At 45.4% G+C, this 24,528-nt stretch overlaps 1 protein-coding gene across 1 annotated transcript in view; it reads left to right on the top strand.

Annotated features, from left to right (window-relative positions):
- Positions 1-24,528, top strand: part of LOC109309842 (protein diaphanous homolog 1-like) — a gene marked incomplete at its 3' end in the record, with an annotated part of 63,137 nt that overhangs the window by 28,178 nt on the left and 10,431 nt on the right. The window contains exons 2-10 of the mRNA XM_019534711.1: positions 8,881-8,907; positions 11,037-11,195; positions 12,501-12,602; positions 20,395-20,525; positions 20,724-20,810; positions 21,457-21,520; positions 22,323-22,462; positions 22,640-22,748; positions 23,980-24,090. Of these exons, the coding sequence (XP_019390256.1) occupies positions 8,881-8,907; positions 11,037-11,195; positions 12,501-12,602; positions 20,395-20,525; positions 20,724-20,810; positions 21,457-21,520; positions 22,323-22,462; positions 22,640-22,748; positions 23,980-24,090 (930 nt within the window). The remainder of the gene's footprint in view (positions 1-8,880; positions 8,908-11,036; positions 11,196-12,500; positions 12,603-20,394; positions 20,526-20,723; positions 20,811-21,456; positions 21,521-22,322; positions 22,463-22,639; positions 22,749-23,979; positions 24,091-24,528) is intronic.

Below are 24,528 nucleotides of genomic sequence, written 5' to 3'. Positions count from 1 at the left end.
CAAGGTCATGTCCTTCCCTGCTCCCATCTGTGGGTTGAGGTGAAACCCCCTTCAGCCCTCTCCTGGGCTGTGTTCAGGCCAGGCTGCCCCATTGCTTGGCCAGATGGTGGCTGCCTGTTAGCCCCCAGCTCTGGATTGGCCCCACCATCCAGCCTGTGGTTGGACCAGGTACTGTTCATCTGGCCCATGGGGGGTGGAAAAAGTTAAGAACCATTGGTTTAAAGAGCATAGTACTCAGTGAAACTGTAGTTTCATAGATTTCACTTTAGTAGCCGCAACATCACACTTAAGGCTCATGTTCATCTTGTGGTCAAACATGACCCCCAAGTCCCTTTCATCTGTAGTGCTAACCAATGTAGCACTACCAAGCCTATAAGCATGGTGCAGGTTTTTTCCTCCTAAGGTGGAGAACCTTGCATTTTTTGGTGCTGAACACCATCAGGTTCTTGTCCGCCCAGGTTCGTGAGTCTGTCCAGATCTGTCTGGATCACCCTCCTGTCCTCAGGTGTGGATACTTTATTGCAGAGTTTGGTGTCATCAGCGAACTTGGCCAGTCCACTTCTGACACCAACATCCACATCATTGATGTAAATGTTAAACAGTATAGGCCCTAGGACAGATCCTTGTGGGACCCCACTGGTCACGGCACAGCAAGACGATTGGCTCCCATTGACCGCCACCCTCTGGGTCCTACCACGGAGCCAGTTCCCCAGCCAGCGGATCGTGGTGACGTCAAGGCCACAGTTAGCCAGTTTAACTAAGAGGTGATTGTGGGATACCAAATCGAAAGCTTTTTTAAAGTCAAGGTATATGACATAGATCTCTTCCCCCTTGTCCAGGTTATAAGTCACCTGGTCATAAAAGGAAATGTGATTGGTCAAGCAAGACCTACCTGCAACAAACCCATGCTGGGTATCCCTCAGGATATTGCCTTCAGCTAGCCTGTTAAGGATGGCCTCTTTGATAATCTTTTCCAAGACCTTCCCCAGGATGGAGGTCAGGCTGATGGGCCTGCAGTTTGCCGAATCTACTTTCCTCCCTTTTTTGAAGACGGGTACAACATTGTCTCTTTTCCAATCATCAGGCACTTCACCAGAGCGCCAAGAACTCTTAAAGATCCATGCCAGGGGCTGAGCTATGATGCTCGCCAGCTCCCTGAGTACCCTTGGGTGTAACCCATCAGGGCTGGATGACTTGAAGGTATCCAGCCTGTTGAGGTGTTCCTTCACGAGGTCAGTTTTGATGGAGGGCAAGGAATCTCCCTCACCTGGGCCTCCCTGATCTATAGTGGGCAGGGCCGTCCCATGGGGCTGATGCTAAATGGGTACTTTGCGTCATTTTCCAAGTTCGCTTTTTCCTGGGCGTCAGTTGCCCCATCTGGTTTAGCAGGATCCAATGTTGCCCTTGCTTTTCCTCTGGCTCCTCACATATTTTAAAAAGGACTTTTTATTTTTCTTGATATTTGTAGCTAGCTGGAGTTTCATCGCAGCCTTGGCTTTCCTGATTTGCTCTCTGCAAATCTAATTATGGCTGAAATTTTGTTTCATAAAGTTACGAAATTTTGGCTGAAATATTCCACTGTTCTTGTATGAATGTACTAGGGGATCTTTCAGTGCTGGAAATGTAGTACATAATTGTAGAGATCCTGCAGTTTTTCAGGTGTCCTCCATACCAGTTGGGACTAGTGGAGGTCCCCCCCCCCCAAAGTTCTCACTCAGTTGCTTGGATAATTAGCTCTCTGGAGATTGGGGGGTTACAGATAGGGACAGTTAAAAGGCCTCACCTCCTTATACTTTAGCAGCAGGTTCTATATGCTAGAATGTGGGTATATTTCTATGGTAAAGTTATCCTAGGCTTTTGATCCAGATTGTGTGCCTTGGGTATTTAGCTCTACTTCAACTCATCAAGGGTTGCATCTCTGACCAATATTCTTTCTTTGATAGCAGTTCCTGTGCCTTTCTTTTGGAAAAAACTTCCCTTCAGACTCTTCTCTGCATTCTATATCCCTGCTTCATTTAATGCCACTGAAAGTTACTGCTTTTCTCTGCTGTCTGTTCTTCATACGGCGTCAGGGCTATAGGGAAGAGCACTGTCTGGTAGTCATAGACGAGCAGGAAGATACAGAGAACAGACCTTGCCAGGAAAAGATTTGTTTTGCAAGGTTGAAAAACTGTTTATATTAAAGTAGAGGTGATGAAGTTTTAACAGGAGATGAGAAGGGAAAGAAAAGGTGACAGGCAAAAGGTAATATTTGAAAATTTAATCTTTTTTTTATTTTTTAGTCTGGAAGAGTACGAGGGATACTTTTACTCTCTTCTTTGTCTACCCCAAAAAGCCCTGTCTAGCAATTGCAAAATAACAGCATATGCTCTAACAGCATGGTACTTCCCAGTACAATCCTGAAGCAGAGTATGGTGCTGGGGGAGTTTGCAGCACTGCTTTCTGCATGACCCTGGGGTTTTCATGAAGTTCTCCTATTCTATTCTAGTACTGATTTGGCTCAACTCTGGGACCTTATGAGTTGAGCAGAATGCCTTGGAGGAAACCTAACTTGTTTTATCTAGTGGGAGTTGTGAGAAGGGTTAAATTAGTAGAGTTAGTATGTTGGAGGGGAGCTGCTTATGCCTGGCTGACTTTCTTAGAGGGTTATAGGAAATTCTTGCTGGTTAGTCCTCCATGCTGCCATTTGCAACCTATGTTAGAGGTGCTCTTGTTGTCCGGCCTGATGCACCGCCCCCCATGGGTCCAGAAACTTGATGGCAGAGGAACACTGCTCTCTTGCTGCCAAATCTCCAGACCCATGAGGAACCCTGGGCCCTGAACGCCTTACCTCAGTGTGCAGGGCCAGGCAGGTAAACCACCAGGTCCCAGAGCCCAATCCTGGTGTTGGGAGCTGGGAGGGGGCAGTGCTGGGCCCTTGGGGCCCAATCCTTGCATGTGGGGGGTGGGAAGGAATGGTACCAGGCCCCAGGGCATGTGGGAGGTGGCAGGGGTGGTGTGTGGATTCACAAGACCCAATCCCAGCACTTGGAGGGTAGTGTCAGGCCACCAGGACGCAATTCTAACACACTGAGGGATGGGGGGAGTGAGCTAGTATCAGGCCCCAAGGCCTGATCTAACCCTCAGGCTGGCCCTGCACTACTGAGGGTCCCAAGCTCTAGTGTTTAAGTGCTGGAATGTCGTTCCAGTTCCCTCCTGTTCCATCCTCTCTAGTCTGTCACATGTGCACCATGAATTGAAAATGTAACGGGTTCCAAAAAGGGTGGTGTTGCCATTAATTATATTGTTGGTGCCATCTACTTTCAGGCCTGTGGCAGCATTTGAGTGTTTAATTCCTGTGTTGTACATGTTCGGGGCCTTTGGGATTCTCCATCTGTTATTAAAGTAGGAACTTAGTAAAGAGATGGGATGTTTATTTACTAGAAGTGCTAGTTGTTTAATATCTTGAAGTTTAATACATGGTGTGGGCTTACTCTTTTGTTAAAGGAAATGGAAATCTCCCTTGAATGGCACTCTGTTCTCTAAGTGGATAATGCTCTGAGGCATGGGAGCCGGAGTTACTGTTTTCAGTATGTCCTTGGTTGCCCCTTCGTGGGTAGCTGCAGGATAAGCAGGCTGTTGGTATTAGATCTGCAGCCCCTAGGAGCTTTGGGACTGAAACTGTCTGAGCTGTTTCCAGGGGTCATAGCATGCTTAAGGTGCATGTCTGGCCCTCACAAGACTGTGTATTTGGGTTTGGAAATAACTTTGTATTACCAGATATGTAACTGTTATAACTCCTTGCGCTGGGCTGAGGAGCAGCATAGCATGTAGGATCTTCTTTATTGTTTCCACTACTGTTTCTGAAGGAAAACCATTTTTTAAGGCCCCCCATATGTTTGAAGGAGGAGGAAGGAAACAGAAGTAGAGCATTGATACTTCTGACCTAGTGTATGCCCCAAATTCATTTCGCCCACAGGGCCAGATGAAAAACGTAGGGCCAGTCCATAGGTTGGATCAGACCAATAGACCCAGCTCCACATGGTGTCAGGCCTGGAACGTGCTGCATGTGGCATTCATGGCTGACCTGAGACCCACAGGCAACACTGCAGGCCGTATCACTGTAGGCTCCACAGGTCGGCCTAGCTAGACAAAGCTTTGGCTGGGATAATCTAGCTGAAGATGGTCCTGCTTTGAGCAGGGGGTTGGATAATCTAGCTGGAGATGATCTCCTGAGGTCCTTTCTGCCCTGACTTCAATGATTCTATGATCTTTGATACCCCTGCACTAGATTTATAGGGGTAGAGAGGAGGGGGATAGAAATGTCAGCGTAACCAGAGCAGGTTTTAGCTTTGATCTGATTTCTTTTGCAGCCTTTCAGAGAATGATGTACCAGCCTTCACACTGATCTTCTAAATAATAAATGCAAAAACAAAATGCAGGTGGAGTTATGCAGTGAGAATTGTTCTAATAGAAAATCCATTCCTAAATTGCCAGTGGTCTATGGATGTAAATGGATGGAGTGCTGGATGTTCCTTTAGGAAGAGGCAGACTAGCCAGTGATGTAGCTATAGTTATTGATTGATTGATTTATCAATATTGAGTTATTGTCTTCATAGTTTATGTTGAACCTTTTACAGGCAGAATGGGGGGCACAGTCCTTCCCCAAAGAGCTTACATTAAAGACTGGGAAGTACATAAGGAAGGTGGCAGGAAAAATTAGTTGTGTATCCTCTTGTATGACAATAAGACCCTGGGAAGAAAAACCTGCAGCATCCTTACAGGCTCAGCAGTGCTACACTGGCTAGCACTATGGACAAAAGGGACTTGGGGGTCATGATTGACCACAAGATGAACATGAGCCTGGAATGTGATACTGTGACTAGTAAAGCAAGCAAAATGCTTGCATCCACAGATGCTGCTCAAGTAAATCCTAGGACGTCATCCTCCCCTAATATTACATACAACTAGTAAATTGCCTGTCAAGAATGACAGAGGGAGGAGGGGCGGGCAGGGATGGAGCCCCGCATCCGGCCACGTCCCTTCCTCCTGTCGCTCTGTGTGCAGCTCCGCTCCCTGCCGGCTGGGTGGGTGGAGCATCTGGCCCCTGCTCTACCACCTCCACCCCGCTGCCTCCCCTCCCTCCCTGCCTGCTGGCTCTCCCTCCCTGCCAGCTGTTCTGGGCAGTGTTGGGGCCTGGGGGGGGGGGGGGGGAAGCACCGCCACAGTGAGGCATGAGGAAGCCCTGCGGCTCAGCTGGTCAGGCAGTCTAACCCTGGGAGCCAGAGAGAAAGGAGATCCTGGCCGCCTGGCTCCTAGCAGAGCTGGGGCAAGCAACTTAGTGCTTGGGAGCAGGACAGGCCTGAGAATAGGGTCAGGTGAGCCTGTAGCCTAGAGGCAGGCCTGGGAATATAGGTGAGCCTGTAGCCCATAGAGGGGCAGAGCCTGGGGCTGGAGGGCCTAGAGAGGAGGCAGGATGTCAGCAGGGCCCAGAGAGGAGTCAGAGGCTGAGTTGGGGTTGGTAGCCCAGGAGGTGGCCCTGTGGGTGAGCTTCAGCAGTGCCAGAGAGTCCAGAGGTTTGGAGCAGGAAGAGGGGCAAGTGTCAGCAGGCCAAGGGATCCCAAAGATTTTAACTGGCCTATGATTGGGACCAGAGGCTAAGGTTGTGGGGGAAGGCAAAATACGGCCCACCAGCTAAATCCAGCCCACCAAATGACTGGATCCAGCCTGCAGGGGGCACCCACCAATTGATTGGACCAGGCCCTTGGCTGCCCCTATGGCGCTCCACTTGAGGTAGCCAGTGCTGTACTCCTATTTGCACCTGCTGGCCCCAGTCCCAACCAGCAGGATTGCTTCCAGAGCAGCTGCAGTTATTCAGGTGCTGCTCAGCTCCCCTTGCCTACAGTGGCAGCTCCTCTTCCTGCTTCTGCTGTGCCACTGGGTGGGAAGGAAGCTTCAGCTGGGCAGCTCCATCCCCAGAGTGCAGGGCTCCAGCTCCCGGTTGCCATCTCCCTACTCCGACTGCCAGCCCACAACAGCCCTTCAAAACTCCTGATGTGGCCATCAGGCCCAAATAATTGCTCACCCCTAATCTAAGAAGACCAAAGCTAAAGGACTACAGCTGTAGACCAAGGTGGCCAAGGAGCCCATAACTCAGGAGGGGTGAAGACTGTTGGCAGCCCTTTTCCCAGGAAGGGCATGTATTAGTATGTCATCTGCAAGGCATGGGAATGGGTATTGGGGAGGATGGAGCCCACATAACTGGTCCATAAGGCAGTGACTGTGGACACCTGTGGTCATGAGGAGGAGACCAGGCTTGGGAAGCCCTGGGGCAGTTTCCCTTGTATCAAGGTGTGAACAGCAAGTGAAGAGGAGATTGCCCAAGGAGAGTCACAGGATGGCAAGGGCTGAATGGCCACTCCTGGGACCAGCACTTGCTCGCACCTAGCTATAGTTATGTACTTTCAACAGTCAGTGCTTTCCCACAATGTGCTTGGCTTACTCACTGCAGTTGCTGAGTGGAACTCCATGGAGCTGTTGAAAAGTGCACTGATGTACACATGCTGTGGTGGATCGGTAGTGGTAGCTGCTGCCAGCCACCAGACCTACCAGCAATACTATCACAGAAGTTCCAGTGGCAGAGGCAAGTCCATTCAGACTGGGCCCTAGCCAGACTCCCTGCTCTGTGATTGTTCTGTGCGCTGTAATCTGATTAATTTCCATTTGCAGGTGAACAGGACAGCAAGCAGCAGCTAGGGGCAGAGTGATGTAAAACAAGATAGTAGGTACATGATTACAGCAGAATGGGGTTATTCCTTGGTGAAAAAGTAGAATGCTAGATACCTCACCAGAGTTCAGTCTGCCCTGACTGAGATGTAAGAGGTGGTGTTCATACCTCTTCACACTGTATTTTTTAGACTCTGCAGAAGTTTGAATTGATTATACTTGGTTTTTATTTCAACTTCAAACAGTTTCATTTTTACATGAAAGATGAGATTGTGGAGCACAATTCAGGACTGAGGGGTGAACTTCACAGGACAGACATTTGGAATAATGCAGCTGCAGATACCATGAGCCTGTGGTATCAGAGGAGCTTTTGTCTTGGTTCTCTTAGGGTTGTGCAGTCTTAAACTCTTGGAGAAGAGTGATCCATCCCCAAGGCAGATTAGGGGCTTAAATCGTATGATAAATTGGAGTTGGCATCCTAGGTACGGGGTACTGAACTATATAGCGCATCTGATTCTGTGTACAAGTCCCTAATGTGTGGGCTTGCTATTGGAAGGAGCAGAGAAGGCCCCTATCTACATTCTCTGGAGTGGTCTTAAAATATATTTCTTATGGACCTAGTCTGCATTGATTAAGTTTGAGCCACTGTCTTCCTGCACTTAGAGCAGCTACAGATCATCAGTTTATCTCTGCATTGGCTATTTCTGCCCTCTGCTGGAATGTCTGGATTATAACAAATTATAAAGACATGGCTTCTGTGTATAGAAAAAGTATCTGGCAAATAAGTAATGAATTTAGGATTCAGTCAGTCCTATTCTGGAAGTTTGGGGCTGGAGGTAGCATCCTGCTGTGGATTATCATGAGGCAATGTGTGCAATACAAGAACATGTTTTTAAAGGGTATATATACAGTGTGACATATTCCTTATATCTTATCTGTCCAGATGACTGACAAAGGACCATAAGTATTGAAGTTCATTTCTACCTTTTTTGGATGTCAGCCTGGTGGACTTGCCTGTTTAACATTCCTGATCATCTGTGCCCATTAACAGAAGCTCAAACAACTTCCCTGAAACCAGCAGTTGCCTGTTTTGGAAAACAGATGCAAAATCCATGCTATAGGAATACCTGGGTCCAGTGAGACCTTTGAAAGGATATGTGTACAACAAAGCTGTGGAGATATAGAGCCGTGTGGTTGTTAGTAACATGACTGAATTTTAAGGCTTGATCACCTCTTCAGGGACAGTACTCTCCTGTGCAAAGCAAAAGCAAAAAGAACCAGTTCTATAATCCCACAACATGGTTGCATGATGGTACTAGTTCTGCCATTGAAGACACTGTATAAGTCCGTGCTGCTCCCTTCCACAATAGGGAAAGGGGACATCATATATTCAAATCCAGTTTTCCATCTTTCTAAGGCAGGGGTGGGCAATTATTTTGGGTAGAGGGCTACTTACCAAGTTTTGGTAATCTGTCAAGGGCCACATTTCCCTTTCTGGCACAGGGAAGCAGGAACAGCCCCACGGTCCCAGGCCATAAGCCTCTGGTAGGCAGGGTCTTCTAGTTGGGGGGCAGGGCTAGATGGGCCTTGTTGCTGGGTCCTGCTGCCGGCTTCCCTTAGGTCCTACTGCCCCTGGCTCCTGCCATCTTTGACAGGCAGCCAGGAGCAAATAAATAATAAATTTTCTAATTTTTTTTAGGGGCTTCATGGGCTGGATATAATGGCTTAGTGGGCCAAATCCGGCCCCCAGGCTGTATTTTGCCTATTCCTGTTCCAAGGGGTAGGATTGCTTCTGATTTCCCCCCAACGGGCCATGTGTTTTATCATTGCATATCATTAGGAAGGATTTAACTATATGATGACACAAAATTATTTTGAGGTGAGCAAAAAGAAAACTAATAGCTCTAGCTCTCATCTCTTAAACCTGTAGAGTTTCTTTATGTCTGCCTGGTGGCTTAATTCTCCCTCCTTCCCCACTCTGCCACCACCATTTTAGCATTCAGGATGTGGCAATTTGGCTCTGTCCTCCTGTGTTCGGTCTGAAAAGACATGGACTAATCTGGATTATTACTGCCCATTACCTCTCTTCGTCCCCTTCACCTCCTTTTTATATTTAGAGTGTTTCTTATGTCACTGATTGTTTCTCCCCTTCTCCTTCCTCTTTCTGTCTCACAGACTTTGAAGCGACTCATGGCAGATGAGGTAAGGATGGTTGCTTTCTTTTGTGTATACTTTTTTCTGCCTACTGTAACTTTCTTGCGCCTGGCTGTTTCCCAATAGCTTATTCAGTGTCCCATGCATGCTGTGCCCCTAGATTCTGTTCTGTTCCTTACTAAGCAGCCCTAACTCTTGCTGGTGCAAGCCTGCTGCATGCATGTTGTCTCTTATGGGATGCACCTGTAAGATTCTCTACCTCTGCTTTCCAAATATAGATTGTCATAGTCTCATCTCTGTCCTCCCAAGCATTGGTAGAGTTCAGGGGTGCCCAAACTTTTTGAATGTGGGACCAAATCACGAACTTTTTATCACCAAGTGGGCCAGCGAGCCACCTTCAGAGACCCCACAGAAAGTGCTATTGCATCAGGAAGTGATGTCACATGACCTTTGACACCAATGAAGTTGTAGGAAGTGACAGTGAAATGGGTCTAACCAGTTCAAAACTCTCCCTCTAGCATCCACCTCTGCCACTGTTCGGGACAAGATACTGAGCTAGATGGACCATGGGGCTGACCAAGCATGGCACTTTTTATGCTGTTATGTTCAGAAACTCTTATGTTCTTTGGCTGAGCTTCCAAACTATGGCTGAGATTTGCAACAAGGGGTAGATAGGTATGTTACAAAGTTGTCATAAAAGATTTGGAACCCTCTAAATCCCATTCATTTTAATGGAAGTTGGCTTTTTGACTTAGCTTTGAAAATCTCAGCCCAAGGTGCCAACCGAATAAGTCAAAATAAATTTTTCATTTCTATGCATTGCATCTATGTAGGGCTATCCAAGCATTTTACAAACGTGAAATGAACCTTAGGATGAGCCCAGCCAGAGCAGCAGGGGCTCAGCTACATTTTCCCCCTACCTGCACTGGTCAGTCCCGAGCAGCACACGGTTCCGCTGCCACTTCTGCTCACTGGTGCTGACCCAGGCGGGTCTGTCCCATCTGGAGCAGCACACAGCTGAAGCTGGCTTCCCATGTGCTACTGGGGATGGGAGGAGCCTGGCTGGGCTGGCACCGGCCAGCAGAAGTGGCGGTGGAGCCGTTTACCACCCAGGACTGACTGGCGCAGGTAGGGAGAAAATGCAGCTCAGGCCCTGCTGCTCCGGCCAGGCTTGTTCTGTCCCAAGCGGCACACAGCTCCACCACTGCTTCTGTTGCCTGATGCCGACCCGGCTGGGCTGCTCCCGTCCCCAGTAGCATGTGGGAAGCCAGCTTCAGCTGCATGCCGCTTTTCCTGGTCGGTGCTGACCCGGCTGAGTCCGTCCCATCCAGAGCAGCATGAGGCTGAAGCCGGGTTCCCACGAGCTGCTGGGGATGGGAGGAGCCCAACTGGGTCTGCACCGGCCAGCAGAAGCTATATGTTGGACAAGCCTGGTATAGTTAATATTAAAAGCCTAACTAGCAAGTCTGGCACCCTGGACAAAACCGTTTGGAGAGCGGGGGTCAGGAAGGGGTATCAATCTTACTTGCTAGGGGTGTGGTCTACCCACCTTTGTTGCTGCTATTACAGAAGCGGTGCTGGACTGCTGCTGCCCAGCACAGACTCCCCAGGGGGCTGCCCTGGTCTGGTGTCCTCCCCAAGTCAGTGCCTGGGACTGATGCTCCACTTTCATACCCCTTGTTGATTAATAGTCTTAGTGCTGTCGTGTTTCTGGTGGATAGTGCTGCAAAACTGCTTCTGGGTTTCAGGGTTTTGCTGATTCAGACTTCCCTGGGATGATGCTGAATTTGGATAGCATCAGTAGTTGTGCCAGAAGATGTCAGTTTTTCCTCTGTTAGTGACAGTGCATGAATATCTAGAAAAGAGAATAACCACTAACCTGGGCTGCAGGTTGTCAGTTACGTGTGGTATTAGAGGATTTTGTCTATATTTGAATCTTCACTCTTGAGTATCCCTACTAATTGGCATTTGGTATGTTCCTGAAGCATGGGTTCAGGCCCCTTGGTATAAAGACTACCTCCTAAACAAGCTCTGTTTTCTCTCTGTTGCCAACAGTGCAAGTCTGAGAGTCTAGCTGGATTTTGAGATGGCATAAAGAGTTGAAGATGATCCATAAATCTGAGAGGTGGGCAATGTATCCTGTTGAATTTGTTTTTGTTTTTTTTAATTTCACTCAGCTGGAACGATTGACCAGTATGAGGATAAAGAAGGAGAAGGAAAGACCCAATGCATCTCATAGGAATTCATCTGCCTCCTATATGGATGTTCAAAGCACAAGCCAGACGCTGCAGGAAATCCCTGATGAGGATGTACTTGTACTCTTTGAGCAGATGCTGGTAAGTCAGTCACCCGTACTTCCACCTTCTGTTCCTGCATGCCTTGCTTTCTATACTAGGGGTTGGCACATTTTTTGATAGTGGGAGTGAAGGGGGCAAAATGACCTAGCTCAGGTTGGAGATGGCTGGGCATTGGGATCCAACTGCTGCTCCCATTTCTCCCTACTGCCCAGCTACACTGTTTCATAGCAGTCCCCTCCGCACTCCCCCTTCTGCTAGAGTCTCAAGCAACAGACAAGCAGCTTAGGGGGGAGCCTCCCAACAATGAATGCCACTGAAACCATAGCTCTGCAGGCTGAATCTGGCCTTGACCCCCACACTAAATGATATCTTCCCTTTTTTCTCAGGTCAGGAACTGGCGACCATGCCTTCCACTTTTCTAAAATGTCTAATTATGCAAGGCCTTTGTTACAAAACAACATCCCACAACTTCTGTTTTGCTTTCATATACCTCCATGCAGAAGGGAGTCTGTTTGATCCCTTGGACTGTAGTTTCTCAGATCCAAACGAGCATATTATAATATTCCTCTGTGGACACCCCTCCATCCAGCTTCTAAGTCCCAGCCCTTTTTTTCCAGTGGCTCTAATTCTAGGGTTTGTGAGTGATAAACTCTCTTTAATATGTTGCAGCCAATTGCTTGATTGCATCCCCATCTCTGGTACCTTTGCTGTTGGGTTTTAGACTCCTCAGTTGTTTAATAGCCCTCTGATTTTGGTATTATTGGCAAACATTAAATCAAGAATATTTTCCACAAAAGAAACCTAGCAGATGTGAAACAGAGGCAGGGACTTGAGAGGGACTGACTTCTTTTTAGTAGGATAGAACTCTCATGGGAACCATAAGAATCTTGGACTGAGTAAGAACTAGCAAGTGGCTTAACTGCTTGACAGTAACATCATTATTGGGACAGAAGACTGCAGTCTGAGAATTCTTGAGGTTGGTCACTTAGCTCTTGATTAAGGAGACTAAGAGGTAACTTTCTCTGGCTTTCCTTAGGACATTTTCTATTTCCTTTAAGGAAGTGTATAGTGGGGATTGCTTTTGTCCTTTTCTTAGCTCAGGTGTTTCCCTCTGAAGATTATGTATGATGATTGTATAAAAAGCAAGTACTTTTCTTTCCCTCCTGAGATTCTGCCATGCTAACTGAAACAGGTTTCAGGTCTTCCTGTGACAGGGTTGGAAGCATTCTGTTGCCACAGACTGAGCAGATTGTATTCCATGATGTTTCTACTTGAGGGATTTTGTTCCAAGGATTAGGGCATCTGAATAAATATTTTTTTTATTTGGCTCTTTTTGTTCAATAGGTGGATATGAATCTGAATGAAGAAAAACAGCAACCTCTGAGGGAAAAGGACATCATAATCAAGAGGGAGATGGTGTCCCAGTATCTGCACACTTCCAAAGCTGTGAGTATTCTTGCTCTGAGTACAGAAAACAGTAAAGGAAGGGCACAGTGAAGTACAGGAAGAAATACAAAAGCATCCCTTGTAGGAGAAGTTTTTAAGTGGCATCTGAAATCTTTCACAAGCATCTTGAACAAATGTGAAGGAAATGTACAGGAAAGGAAATGGCTCAGACCCTAACTGTTCTTAGAAAGTGGTGTACAGCCTCTATGGCACTTAACTTGGCAAGTAAAATTGAACAAAAGTAAGATTTCCAGTTAATTCTTAGTGAATTTGTACGTCAGAAAGTAGCTTAAAATTGTTATTAATTTATACTTGTTGTTAGTTTATCGCATCATTTAGTTAATTTTCATAGTTTCTAAAGATAGCAGAGTGAACCAAGATATGGTAAGACCCAGATCATTCATATCCAGGTGGTTTGCAACCCAGCTGATACAGCAACCTGTTGCAAATTAAGGATGAACCTTTCAGCTATTTGCTGTGGTAGTTACTTCAGAGAGTGCCTTTTCTTCACTCGGAGCACTACAATAGTATCAGCTGGTCAGAGAAGCACTACCCTTTTGGAAGTAGCTGAAGTGAACAGCTGAGCACTTCCGTGATTTGCTGTGGCTCTGAGTACCCACAGCAGTTTTCAAATCCTCATCTTTGCAAGAGAGTTAGGAACCCTATGAATTATCCAGCTTCTACTGTATTCTGTGACTAAGTGTTAACAACCCGTTCTAACCATTTTCATGAAATAATTATTTTTTAAAAATTCTGAAAACTTCTTTCATTTCTGAATGTTATTTACTTTTTAAAAACACTCTGAAGAGGAGCATCATGGTTGTTTTTTTGTGTGTCTTATTGATTCGTGTTTATAAAGGTCTTGCCAAGAAAAAACTACCAGACTAGACAGAGGAATCATTGAAACAGACTATATGCAAAGTGGTGTCAAATTCTCCAAAAAAGGGGGAAAATATCAGTAGTTTTCTGTTGTTGTATGTATTGGGTTTGGTTAAATATCTAGGCTGTTTTGTGAAACAGGTGGAGAAAAATTAATGTTTCATGTTTTAAAGGAAAATAATCAGTTACTTTATTTTTATTTAATTTTGTTTCAATCAGCTTTATTAAAAAAAATCCTCTAATTTTTTCCTGCAAAAAGCACTTTGTTTATAGAAAAAATAACATTTTTACTAAAAAATTTCAAACAAAATTTTGATAGTCTCTCCTACATTTGCATGCCATAAGTAATCTGAGTTTTTCCCCAAAAATGCTTCAAGTCAACATTGCCCTTCAATGAAAAGACAGTCTGTCATCAGTTGTAAATAGTCTTTCATCATAAGCTGTTCTAAAAGATCCCTGACCAAATGGAATAATGTAATAGCTTGGCTGATTCATCACATATTTCTAAAACAGGGCTTGGTATATATGCTTAACTTCAGATTCCTTTTGAAGTCTGTTTTGTCAGGTCCTCTGTAAGTGGATTATATTCTAACATCACATTTGAGATGTGAGGAGATCTATTGTGTAAGATTTTTAGACAAAGTTGTGAAGATTTTTTCAGACTTACACCCAAATAATTTTTTAATGTATGAACATATGACCAGGTCCTTGTGGAATTTTGTTTCTCAAAAGTCTGATGCGGATCTACACATCTACTAAAAGAAACTGTCTAACTTTTTCAAACTTGCTAAGAGCCTTCAAGTCAACTGGTCATAAGAGCAGTATATCTTGATGATGATACTGAATAACCTGAGCTCAGTCTTTAGTTTCCTTCTCCAGTAGTGCTTTTGTCTGGCTGTAGCCAGGCTCACCTGCCAGAACTAAGTATTTTCCCCTTCCACTCAATAGGGGACAGGCAACCACAGTTATTTTTCATATCATGCACACTCCACATAGATATGTATCACAGCTCTTGCTATGAAAACTTTGGCAGCAAGGAGAATACAGGCAGAGCACTAGCAAGCAGCTGCCCTGAAACTGAATAAGGGTGAGAGAGTTTCAGAAGTTCTTAAAATGATAGATACAGTAGGAGTCAAATTCTTCTTACTTGCAATTGCGCCATACTCCCTGGGAGGAAGAGGAGAATGGGGTAAAAATTTCATACAGGAGCCCATGGTTTAATCTTTTTATAGAATTGCAATTTTTAATTTCTTGAGATTTTGTTTCTTTGGGCCACTGTCAGCTCTTTAGCTTGCTGGACCCACTAGGACCATTCTCTCTCTCCCTTCAGAAACAGTCAGATTGCCTTCACCAGTCAGTTAGCATCTTGATTAGAAACTCAGAATGAGAGATAAAAATGTGAGGAAACGGAGGCTTAGAAGAATAGCAGATGCTCTGAACTTGTCCATCTGAAATGCGCAAAAAAACAAATTATTTGCTATGTTATATTCTTACCTCCCAGGCACATTGGCAATGCCAGTAAATGAAGGAGTCCTGAAGCATGTAAAAAAAAGACCAGTTACAGACTCTAGCCTCTATTTGCAGGAAAGTGATTGGAAGTCAGGGCATGGATGTCCCTCAGAGAGAACTGGAGTGCTTTGTTCTCATGTATGGCTATTTAATGATATTTGTAGCACAAAAATCTAGACTGACAGGAGTAGTTAGATAGTCCTAAGGACAGAAGTTTGAATCCACAACGTTGTCCAAGGCCTACACATTTCACATTAAAAGACATCTTTGTGGATCTGGCCCCAGGATTCTAAAAAGCTGGGCCATCTGGCCAGGTGAGTTTACTTTTTGGCATCTGTTAGCCAGCTGTCGAGGCCTGGTCACTAAATGTGAGTGCCTGACTTCAGCCAGGCTGCCACAGTTCCCTGGCAAGCTCTCGCAAGAAGCAAAAGGTATGCTGGGGATAGCTAATAGCTAGAATTTCCCTTCAGGAGCCTCTAATACAGGATTCCATTCCCTGACTAGATGCTGCTATCAGCATCGCCTCTGATACAGTCCTCTGACATTCCTTAAGGCAGCAAGGGCCAACCTTTTTGGCACATGTGCCTCAACTTACATCCTGTGCCCTCTCTAGTGCTATTCCAATCCTCTTCCCCCGTCTGATCTTCTCTGCTCCCTGCTTATCAGTTGCTGTGTTCCCTGCTTCCTCCCTGATCTGCTGTGTGCCATGCATAGAGGCTGCCCATGCCACTCATGGCACTTGTGGCCAACCTGCAGCACTCCATTTTTAAAACATCTAAATAACCGTTGAAAACCTTCCCTTTAAAAGGGCAGACCTTTTTAGCTTATATATGGATCAGTTGTTACATACATTAAAGCAGGGGTTAATAACCTATGGCTCATGATCCAGATCCGGTCTGTAGAGCCATTTGAAGTGGTGCACAGAGCTGGCGGAGCGTCTGTGCGCTTTGGAAGCATTTTTGTGGGGAGGGACAGTGGCTGCTGAGTACGGGCCACTTCCAACCTCATGAAGTAAGCTCTGTTAAAGCAGCTCCCCACTGCAGAATGATGCTGACCTGTGCCCTAAAGGACTCTTGAAGACCTATACACATGACTGGGAGAAACCCTTTGGATACTGGAGTCAGTTCTTTCTCTTATTACTGGAGACCTGCATGCTGACCTTCTTATAGGAAGTCCCACTTCTGCAGGACAGCCCCATCCTCTTCCACGACTGTCCACCCTGCATCTTCTTCCCAACAGCAGGTTTGACATTCAGATTGAAAGGCCATTTTTCTCACTATATTTCTGGTTAGCTTCTTTCCAATGTTCTCAGGCACAAGCTGGGATTACTTCAAACAGTACAGGAGCTTGTAGGTGCCATTATAAAATTGAGCGGGTGGAAAAGAAAAAGGGGTAAAGACTAAAACTATATGGAGTAGCCTTTAGTAATAAGCTGCAAGGGAAAATGGTGGATTTCTTACTTCATTTAGGAGCCTGTCACAGCTTGCTGTATGGTCAACTGTAGCAATTAAAGGCAAATCATACCCCAACTCCCTTCATAGTCCCCAGGGCTAACATTACTGTTAGGGTGCTGAGGGAATTGGCAGAGGTCATTGCTGGACCCCTGGCACAGCTTTACAAGTGCTCGTGGTACTCTGGCAAGGTGCCAGAGGACTGGAAAAGGGCCAGTGTGGTCCCCATTTTCAAAAAAGGGAGGACATTGGTCAGGCCGCAGTTGGAGTACTGTGTCCAGTTCTAGGCACTGCACTTCAGGAGGGACATGGACAGCATTGAGAGGGTCCAAAGAAGGGCCACTCACATGATCAGGGGGCAGCAGAGCAGACCCTTTGAGGAGAGGCTATGGGACCTGAACCTGTTCAGCCTCCACAAGAGAAGGCTGAGAGGGGATCTGGTGGCCATCTATAAACTTGCCACGGGGGACCAGCAGGCAGTGGGAGAGTCCCTGTTTCCCCCAAGCACTACCAGGAGTAACAAGGAGTAATGGCCATAAGTTGACTGAGCAGATTTAGACTAGACATCAGAAGGCATAACTTCACAGTCAGGGTGTCTAGGATCTGGAACCAACTTCCAAGGGAAGTGGTGCTTGCTCCTACCATGGGGGTCTTCAAAAGCAGGCTAGATAATCACCTAGCTGGGGTCATCTGACCTCAGCATTCTTTCCTGCCATGGCGCAGGGTCAGACTTGATGATTTGCTCAGGTTCCTTCTGACCCTACCAACTATGAAACTGTACCTTTTCTACTGTGGATTAGACCCCCAATCGTCACCTTCCATTCTTCTCCTAGGAAAGGAATGTTAACCCTCAAAAGTCCAATCTGAACCTTGCTTATAGGCATAATTTATTAGTATAATCATAGCCATCCACAGAATCTCTTCAAATAAGATATTTCACAAAACACCTTTACAGCAAGACAAGTCTTTGTATCACTGTCCTGCATCCCTACTTTCAATTATCCCCCCATAAACTTAACCAACCATTTTCAGTTCCTCTGCTTGTATTCTCAAGATTCTTTTCCAGTGGCACTGTTTTGCAAATCTTGCAACACTTCCCAGTGACCTTTCCTCAGGCATTCTGTGGGAGGGCTTTCTATAGTGATCCACACGGTAAGCTCCTTCACCTGTGAGTCCTGCCCTGCTGAGATCATCTTCACAGTAACCTGTCTCCAGAATCAACCCATCTTTTCTTGGGGTAAGCCTGCCCTGAGTTGGCTCCTTCCTTTCTTTTTCCTGAGGCCTACATATAATCCTTCTTCTTAATAGGATTCTCCAGTGTTCTCTCTTTACCAGATCACTCCTTTCTGTTCCTCTTTTTCAAAATTACAGCTCAGGTCTTTGTAATGGGTAGGTGACAACTATCAGATCTTAGTATAGAGCAACTAACCAGTCATGGATGAACTGGATTTCACTGATGAGGAAGGGTTTTTGTTCCTGTTGTGGAATGTATCATCTTAGACCTGAAAGGCACAGACAGAAATGACAATTTTTGCCCAATCTTGCCATAGAAAGTAGTATATAGCCATGACCAAACACAAGTGCACAGTTGCAAACAGCTTAAAAAAATGGCAGTTGGGTGAAAATCTGAACCTCATTGCGTAAGGGGTCAGGTGAAGACGTTTTAGAACAAAGCATTTTCTGTAACTTCTGTGTGCGCTGTAAGTGACTAAACCATTTCACATAATGAGCTTCTAGTACTAAATGAAATCACATGCTGAAGATGATTATGTTTATTTTATTTATTTTGTTTAAATTCACTAATTCTTTAAAAGGAAGACCTTGTCCTTAAGTCTGATTCCTTATCTGTGTGTGTCTTCAATCTACCTTCAGGTAGTCTTCTTATTCCGAGGTATACTTATTAGTTATATTACTATAGGGCCTAAGACCTCTAGTCAGAAACCAGGGCCCTGTTAAGTACCGTAACATTCCAGTTATAATTCAGCCTTTTTCCCATTTAAAAGAAACATAAAAATAACACTTGGGACAACTGGAACAATAAAGTACTATTTTACAAAGCACATGACCCTCTGTTGAAATCCTAAAGCCCACATGGCCCTTAAAACTGCTGCACAAAGTGATCTGCTTTGTCCTGTGTATTGGGGAAGAGCCACCATAGCTGTGTGAACCCAGAACACCATGATCCCACAGTTCCCATGGAACTGCTTAGTCTTCTCTACCAGAGTGGAAGGCAGGCAGGCTAAGATCTCAGAATTCCAAAAAACCTGATGTCAGGTGAGGTTTCCAGACCCCTGGGTCCATTGTAGGGAGCATGGAGCTGGGAAACCTTTGGTAGCAGCTCTAAACAGTTAATGTTGCAGATTACTACTAGAACCACAGGCCCAGAAGGAGCCTATGAGGTGAGATGACAAGAAAGCATGCAGGGTTCTGCTGGAAGCCTTTCTTTTTGATTAATTGGAAGTTGGCCAAAAGCAATAGTGAAACATTTTGAATTTAACATAGTAGCATTTTCCAACAAAACAGGAGTAAGAAAATTCTCCCAGAACTACCCACTTTCTCCTGTCCCACATCCCTCAGAAATTAGGAAAATTTGGAATTGAATTCCTAAAACCAAGAGTTTGGATCCGGGGTTTTGGCTGTATTGTCAATGAACTTTGACTCCAGAGCTGCAGTTCAAATTGCCTTTTTAATAAGAGCCAGTTTTTGTTTAAACCTGTTGCGGTTTCTATTTAACTAAAATATTTGTCTTTTATATTTGAAGACAATATGATGAGTCTTGGGTAAAATCTTGTCCGATACAGAGGAAACCATTTGTGTTTTTATTGTATTTAATTCTTTGCATCCTTTCCTTGATTATTTGATTCTTCTGTGAGATTTTGGAAGAGCAATTGCAGGTCAAGGACTTTGTCTGTAGCTATTGATTTATATTTGGAGAGGGGGAGCTGTTTTTCATAAAACTGAACCTGAAAATATGGGAGCAATTTACATGTAGTGTCAACTTGTAGTTGGAACAAGATTGTATTTCGTACATGAACCGCAAACCTTCAACAGCTATTATGTAAAGATGTGAAGAAACAGAGAAATTGTCATTAAATACTTTAACACTTAATTTTCTATGATTCTTTGAACACCAGTTCAAACTGATGATATCAACTGCTATGCTGTATAGGAGCTCAAGAAATGTTATGGGCCTCAGTGGGAATAATGTGTTAATGGTGCCCAGGGTCTAGTTCATTTTCATTAAAAACTAATAGTGCCACCCAGGTAGAAGGAACTTGATTACAATGCACTGGATTAAGGGGGAGGTTGCCTAGATAGTATTTGGAAGAGAGGGAACACTGAAGTTACTTGTCAAAACTAGGGGCTTCTTGTTTTAACTGAATGTGACTTTCTGAAAGTTGGGTGAGTTAGTTTTGGGTCCTATGCAAACAAACACTGCTGATGCATACCCAAATGGTATCAATTGAGAGAGAGAGATTTTCCTGCTGGGTTGTCTAGAAGTTTGTGCCCTTTTTTGTTAGATGTGAAATCAGTCAAAATAATCCTTTTGCTCGTCACCTCTAGGATTTATTTTTTCCAAGGTAGTCCAAGGATAGCATGATACAAATGTATAGATGTACCAAGGGCCACTGGGACGAACTCGGATCATATTCTACTTCAGCCTAACATAAATGGTGACAGACATCAATATCTCCTCTTCTATTCATCCATATAAAGTACAAAAATAATACCAAATAACACCATCCTTCTAGAGAGCTCAGTCTGTCTTGCCTACTAAGAGAAGTCACAGATTGATTGATTAAAATGCTAATACATACGTAGAGCATACGTGTGTGTGTGTGTGTGTGTGCGCGCGCGTGCGTGTGTATGAACAATAAAAAGTCAAAATCTCTTTTTTGTGCTACTATTAAAACTAGCTGACCTGGAATTTGATTTCTTTCTTCCCTGTGTAGGGTATGAATCAAAAGGAGAGCTCTAAGTCGCCTATGATGTATATCCAGGAGCTGAAATCAAATCCCAGGGATGCCCAGCTGCTCAACTGTTTGGAGTCTCTGCGAGTGTCACTGAACAATAACCCTGTCAGGTAAAGGGCTGGCTGAATCAGAGGAGACCAGGCAGGGACCTGGAGATGTAAATAAGGAGACTGGTTCCTTGGCTGTTGGGAACTGTGGACAGTGCATTGAAAATGAGTGGAGGAGAGACAGGACAGGAGGTGATTGAGAGTCTTGGACTGTCCATCCTTCTTTGCGCTGCTGATATGACTATATTGTGTTCCTTACAGCTGGGTGCAGAATTTTGGAAATGAGGGCCTCGCTTCCCTGCTGTCTATCTTAAAAGTGCTTCATGAGGAAAAGGATGAGATACCCAGGTAAGGGACTGACTGAGTAGGAACTGTTTATAAAACTGTTCATAAGACCCTGTCCTGATGAGCTTATAAATTTCTTATAGTCTCTTTGGAGGCCCATAAGGGTGTAGGGCACATATGGATTGGCTAATTGTGAATAAAGGCAACAGGAAGAAAGCAATCCTGGGTTACCAATCTGCACTATGAGATCTGGGGGGGCCTTTCCTCTGTCTATTTTGAATACAGGTATGGTTTGATTAGGGCAGAAGTTCAGTGCAGCATTAAATACAAAAGACCTCATTTGGCTTCATTTGAGAATTGTGGGATTACTGAGTTTAAGTTGATTAGAACAGTTTCTCTCAGCCTTTGTAAACTCAAGGCACCTGTCCATAACTTTCATGAATTTAACAGCATCCCAGGTGAGAAAAACTGTTGTACTGTCTCATTTGACCCCCTCCTGCCACCACTGCTTCCACAGGTGCCTCCCAGAAACAGATGCACAAGACAGTTTCACCTGGCTATGGTACCTGTGCCACAGCACCCTTGAAAGGGTCTTGCGGGATTCTGCTTGAGAACCACAGGGCTAGAATGTGAAGATCATCTTCATCCATGTGACTATAGTGATTGACAAAAAATGCAAATTGATAGATCTAGTTTCCCTTCCTTGCAGCTCATATGATACCCGGAATAAACATGAGATCATCCGGTGCCTGAAGGCATTCATGAACAACAAGGTGAGGCCCCTCTCCCACTCCAGGATGACTCTACTACCTCTTCCTTGTGTTCAGTTTGCCCTAACCTCATAAGATAGTCTTTTGAAACTGGGATAAAGGAAGTGAGGGTGGAGACTCCTAACTCTTCAATAAATTGTCGTCTTTACCAAAGGGGTGCACCTCAGTTCCCTCCCCCAGCATTTTGGAATTCTCACTTCCCTTTTTTTCTAGGGCTCCACTATTTTTCCATACTTTCCATACCCTACAAAAGTATTTCCATACTTTCCTTTCCAGATTTTTGGAGTTTGTTATACCATATTTTTCTTTCTGTATTTTTTTTCTCTTCTCATCTCCCTCCCATATGTAGACACTCCAAAGACTGCTAAATCGTTTCCCTGTTTGCTGCTTCCTTCCACTCTGTATCAGGAATGCCCCTGTCCACATTCCCTGCCTTTCTTAATTAAAACTTGTTTGGCACTTCTTCCGTCCCTTTCTATTTGCATACATTCTGAAACATCTAATACTATTCCTTTTAACTCACTCTGTTCCTCTGGTTATCCTCTTTATCCCTCCCTGTTATGGCCTTGCTGCATCCCCTCTCTCTCGCTTTCTGCTTCCATGGGCTTCCCGTACGACTGCCCCAACCCACACTGGGAATTGTGTCAGATCCCATTTAATGTCTTTCTCTGGCTGATCTTGATTCTGGCTGCTTTGAGACAAGGCATAGGAGATAGTCTGTCATTTTAGTCTTCCAGCTGCTGAGAGGATGAGACTGACATTGAGCAGATGTTTTGTCACTAATTCATCCTGTCTTCCCTTTCAGTTTGGTATCAAAACAATGCTTGAAACTGAGGAGGGGATCCTGCTGTTGGCGAGAGCAGTTGACCCCAAAGTCCCTTCCATGATGATAGATGCCATGAAGCTGCTGTCTGCCCTTTGTATCCTGCCTCAACCCGAGGACATGTATGTGGCTATGGGAATCATTCTACCATTCATCTCTCTTGAGCCTCTGACAATGATTTGGCTTCCTTTGGAGTCTCCCAGCTGATGTTACCCTACAAACCTTTTATTTTATTTTGAAATGTCCATACTCCTGTTTTAGAGTGAGGGGCTGCTGATACCTTTTTCTAACTACTGCAGGCATGAGAGGGTTTTGGAGGCACTGACAGAACGAGCAGAAATGGATGAAGTGGAGCGATTCAGACCCTTGCTGGATGGTCTAAAAAGTGGAACTTCAGTGACGTTGAAGGTAATTTGCTACCTCAGACTGTGGACTCTGGGCTGGGGGAGAGAGAGAGGGTTGATTGGTGCCAGCACTTCATCAGCGACTTGGACTGGGGGGTAAAAAGCACCCTGTTCAAATTCACAGATGACACTAAGATGTGGGGAGAAGTGGGCACGCTAGAAGGGAGGAATAGGTTGCAATTGGACCTGGACAGGTTACAGGGCTGGGCGGATGAGAACAGGATGGGTTTCAACACTGACAAGTGCAAGGTACTGCACCTGGAGAGGAAGAACCAGCAGCATACCTACAAGCTGGGGAACTCCCTTCTCGTCAGCGTGGAGACAGAAAAGGATCTTGGAGTCTCTGTTGATTCCAAGATGAACATGGCCGCCAATGTGGGGACGCAGTCAGGAAGCATCACAAGCAGATGCATCACAAGCAGGTCCAAGGAGGTGATCCTCCCCCTCTATGCGGCACTGGTCAGGCTGCAGTTGGAGTAGTGTCCAGTTCTGGGCGCCGCACTTCAGGAGGGATGTGGACAGCATGGGAGAGGGTCCAGAGGAGGGCCACCCCCATGATATGGGGGCAGCAGGGCAGGCCCTACAAAGAGAGGCTACGGAACCTGAACCTGTTCAGCCTCCACAAGAGAAGGCTGAGGGGGGATCTAGTGGCCTGTTACAAACTAGTCAGAGGGGACCAGCAGGCATTGGGAGCATCCCTGTTCCCCCGAGCACTACCAGGAGTGACAAGAAATAATGGTCACAAGCTGGCAGAGGGTAGATTCAAGCTAGATATCAGGAGGTACTACTTCATAGTCAGGGCAGCTTAGATCTGGAACCAGCTTCCAAGAGAAGTGGTGCTGGCTCCTACTCTGGGGGTCTTTAAAAGTAGGCTGGATGAACACCTTGCTGGCGTCGTTTGACTCGGTACTCTTTCCTGCCATGGCAGGGAGTCAGACTTGATAATCTACTCAGGTCCCTTCTGACCCACCAACTATGAAACTCTGACAGCTGTCTCTACCAAGAAGGAGGCAGAGGGGATATATGCTAGCTGTTTGATAGCTCTCCTTGATCATAATAAGATATGGGAGAGCTAAATGCCATCCACCTGATGTTTCCCTGTTTTTTGCAGTATGCTAACAAACCTCTGATTGATCTGAGTAGTTTTCTGGCACTTTGAGAGCCTGGCCAGGAGTTCTGAGTAAGGAATGGGTCTTGGATGTCTTATGAAGAAGCTTTCTGGTTTGTTTTTTTAGGTAGCCTGTATGCAACTGATCAATGCCCTGATCATCCCAGCCGATGAGCTTGACTTCAGAGTACACATTCGCAGTGAGCTGATGCGTTCAGGATTGCAGTACATCCTGAAAGTAAGGAGCAGTTATCCGTCCTGTTGTGTGGCCTTTACATTCAAAGGAGGGAGCAGCAGCTGTTGTCTCTGCTGTTGTGTTCATATTAGAGGTTCTTAGAACCATTCAAAAGCTCTAGCAGTGATAGAGCAATGCTGCAAACTGGCCTAACTCTGTGCTGCAGGGATAGTATGTGCCACCTTGCAACCCTGTTCTTGGGTAGTGGTTTCTTATCCCTTCGTTACCGCTTACGGATACGTACCTCTGGACATGAATTTTTACATTTTTACTTGGATGGTAATCATGGTCCTTTTGCTGGCAGTCTACAATCATCTCCTCTCCTTGTGAACAAAGACTCACATGCTGAGTGGTAGGCTTCTCCTTTCTGTTGAGAATGCATTCTCTTGGGACTTCTAGTAGGCCGGTTTGCATATTAATGTTGGTGGCGCCCCCCCCCCC

This window comes from Crocodylus porosus, unplaced genomic scaffold (genome assembly GCF_001723895.1).
Source record: "Crocodylus porosus isolate Cpor-Errol unplaced genomic scaffold, CroPor_comp1, whole genome shotgun sequence".
In the NCBI taxonomy this organism is placed as follows: domain Eukaryota; kingdom Metazoa; phylum Chordata; order Crocodylia; family Crocodylidae; genus Crocodylus; species Crocodylus porosus.
Note: the sequence above shows the minus strand (reverse complement) of the source record. Positions and strands in the feature narration are given on the sequence as shown.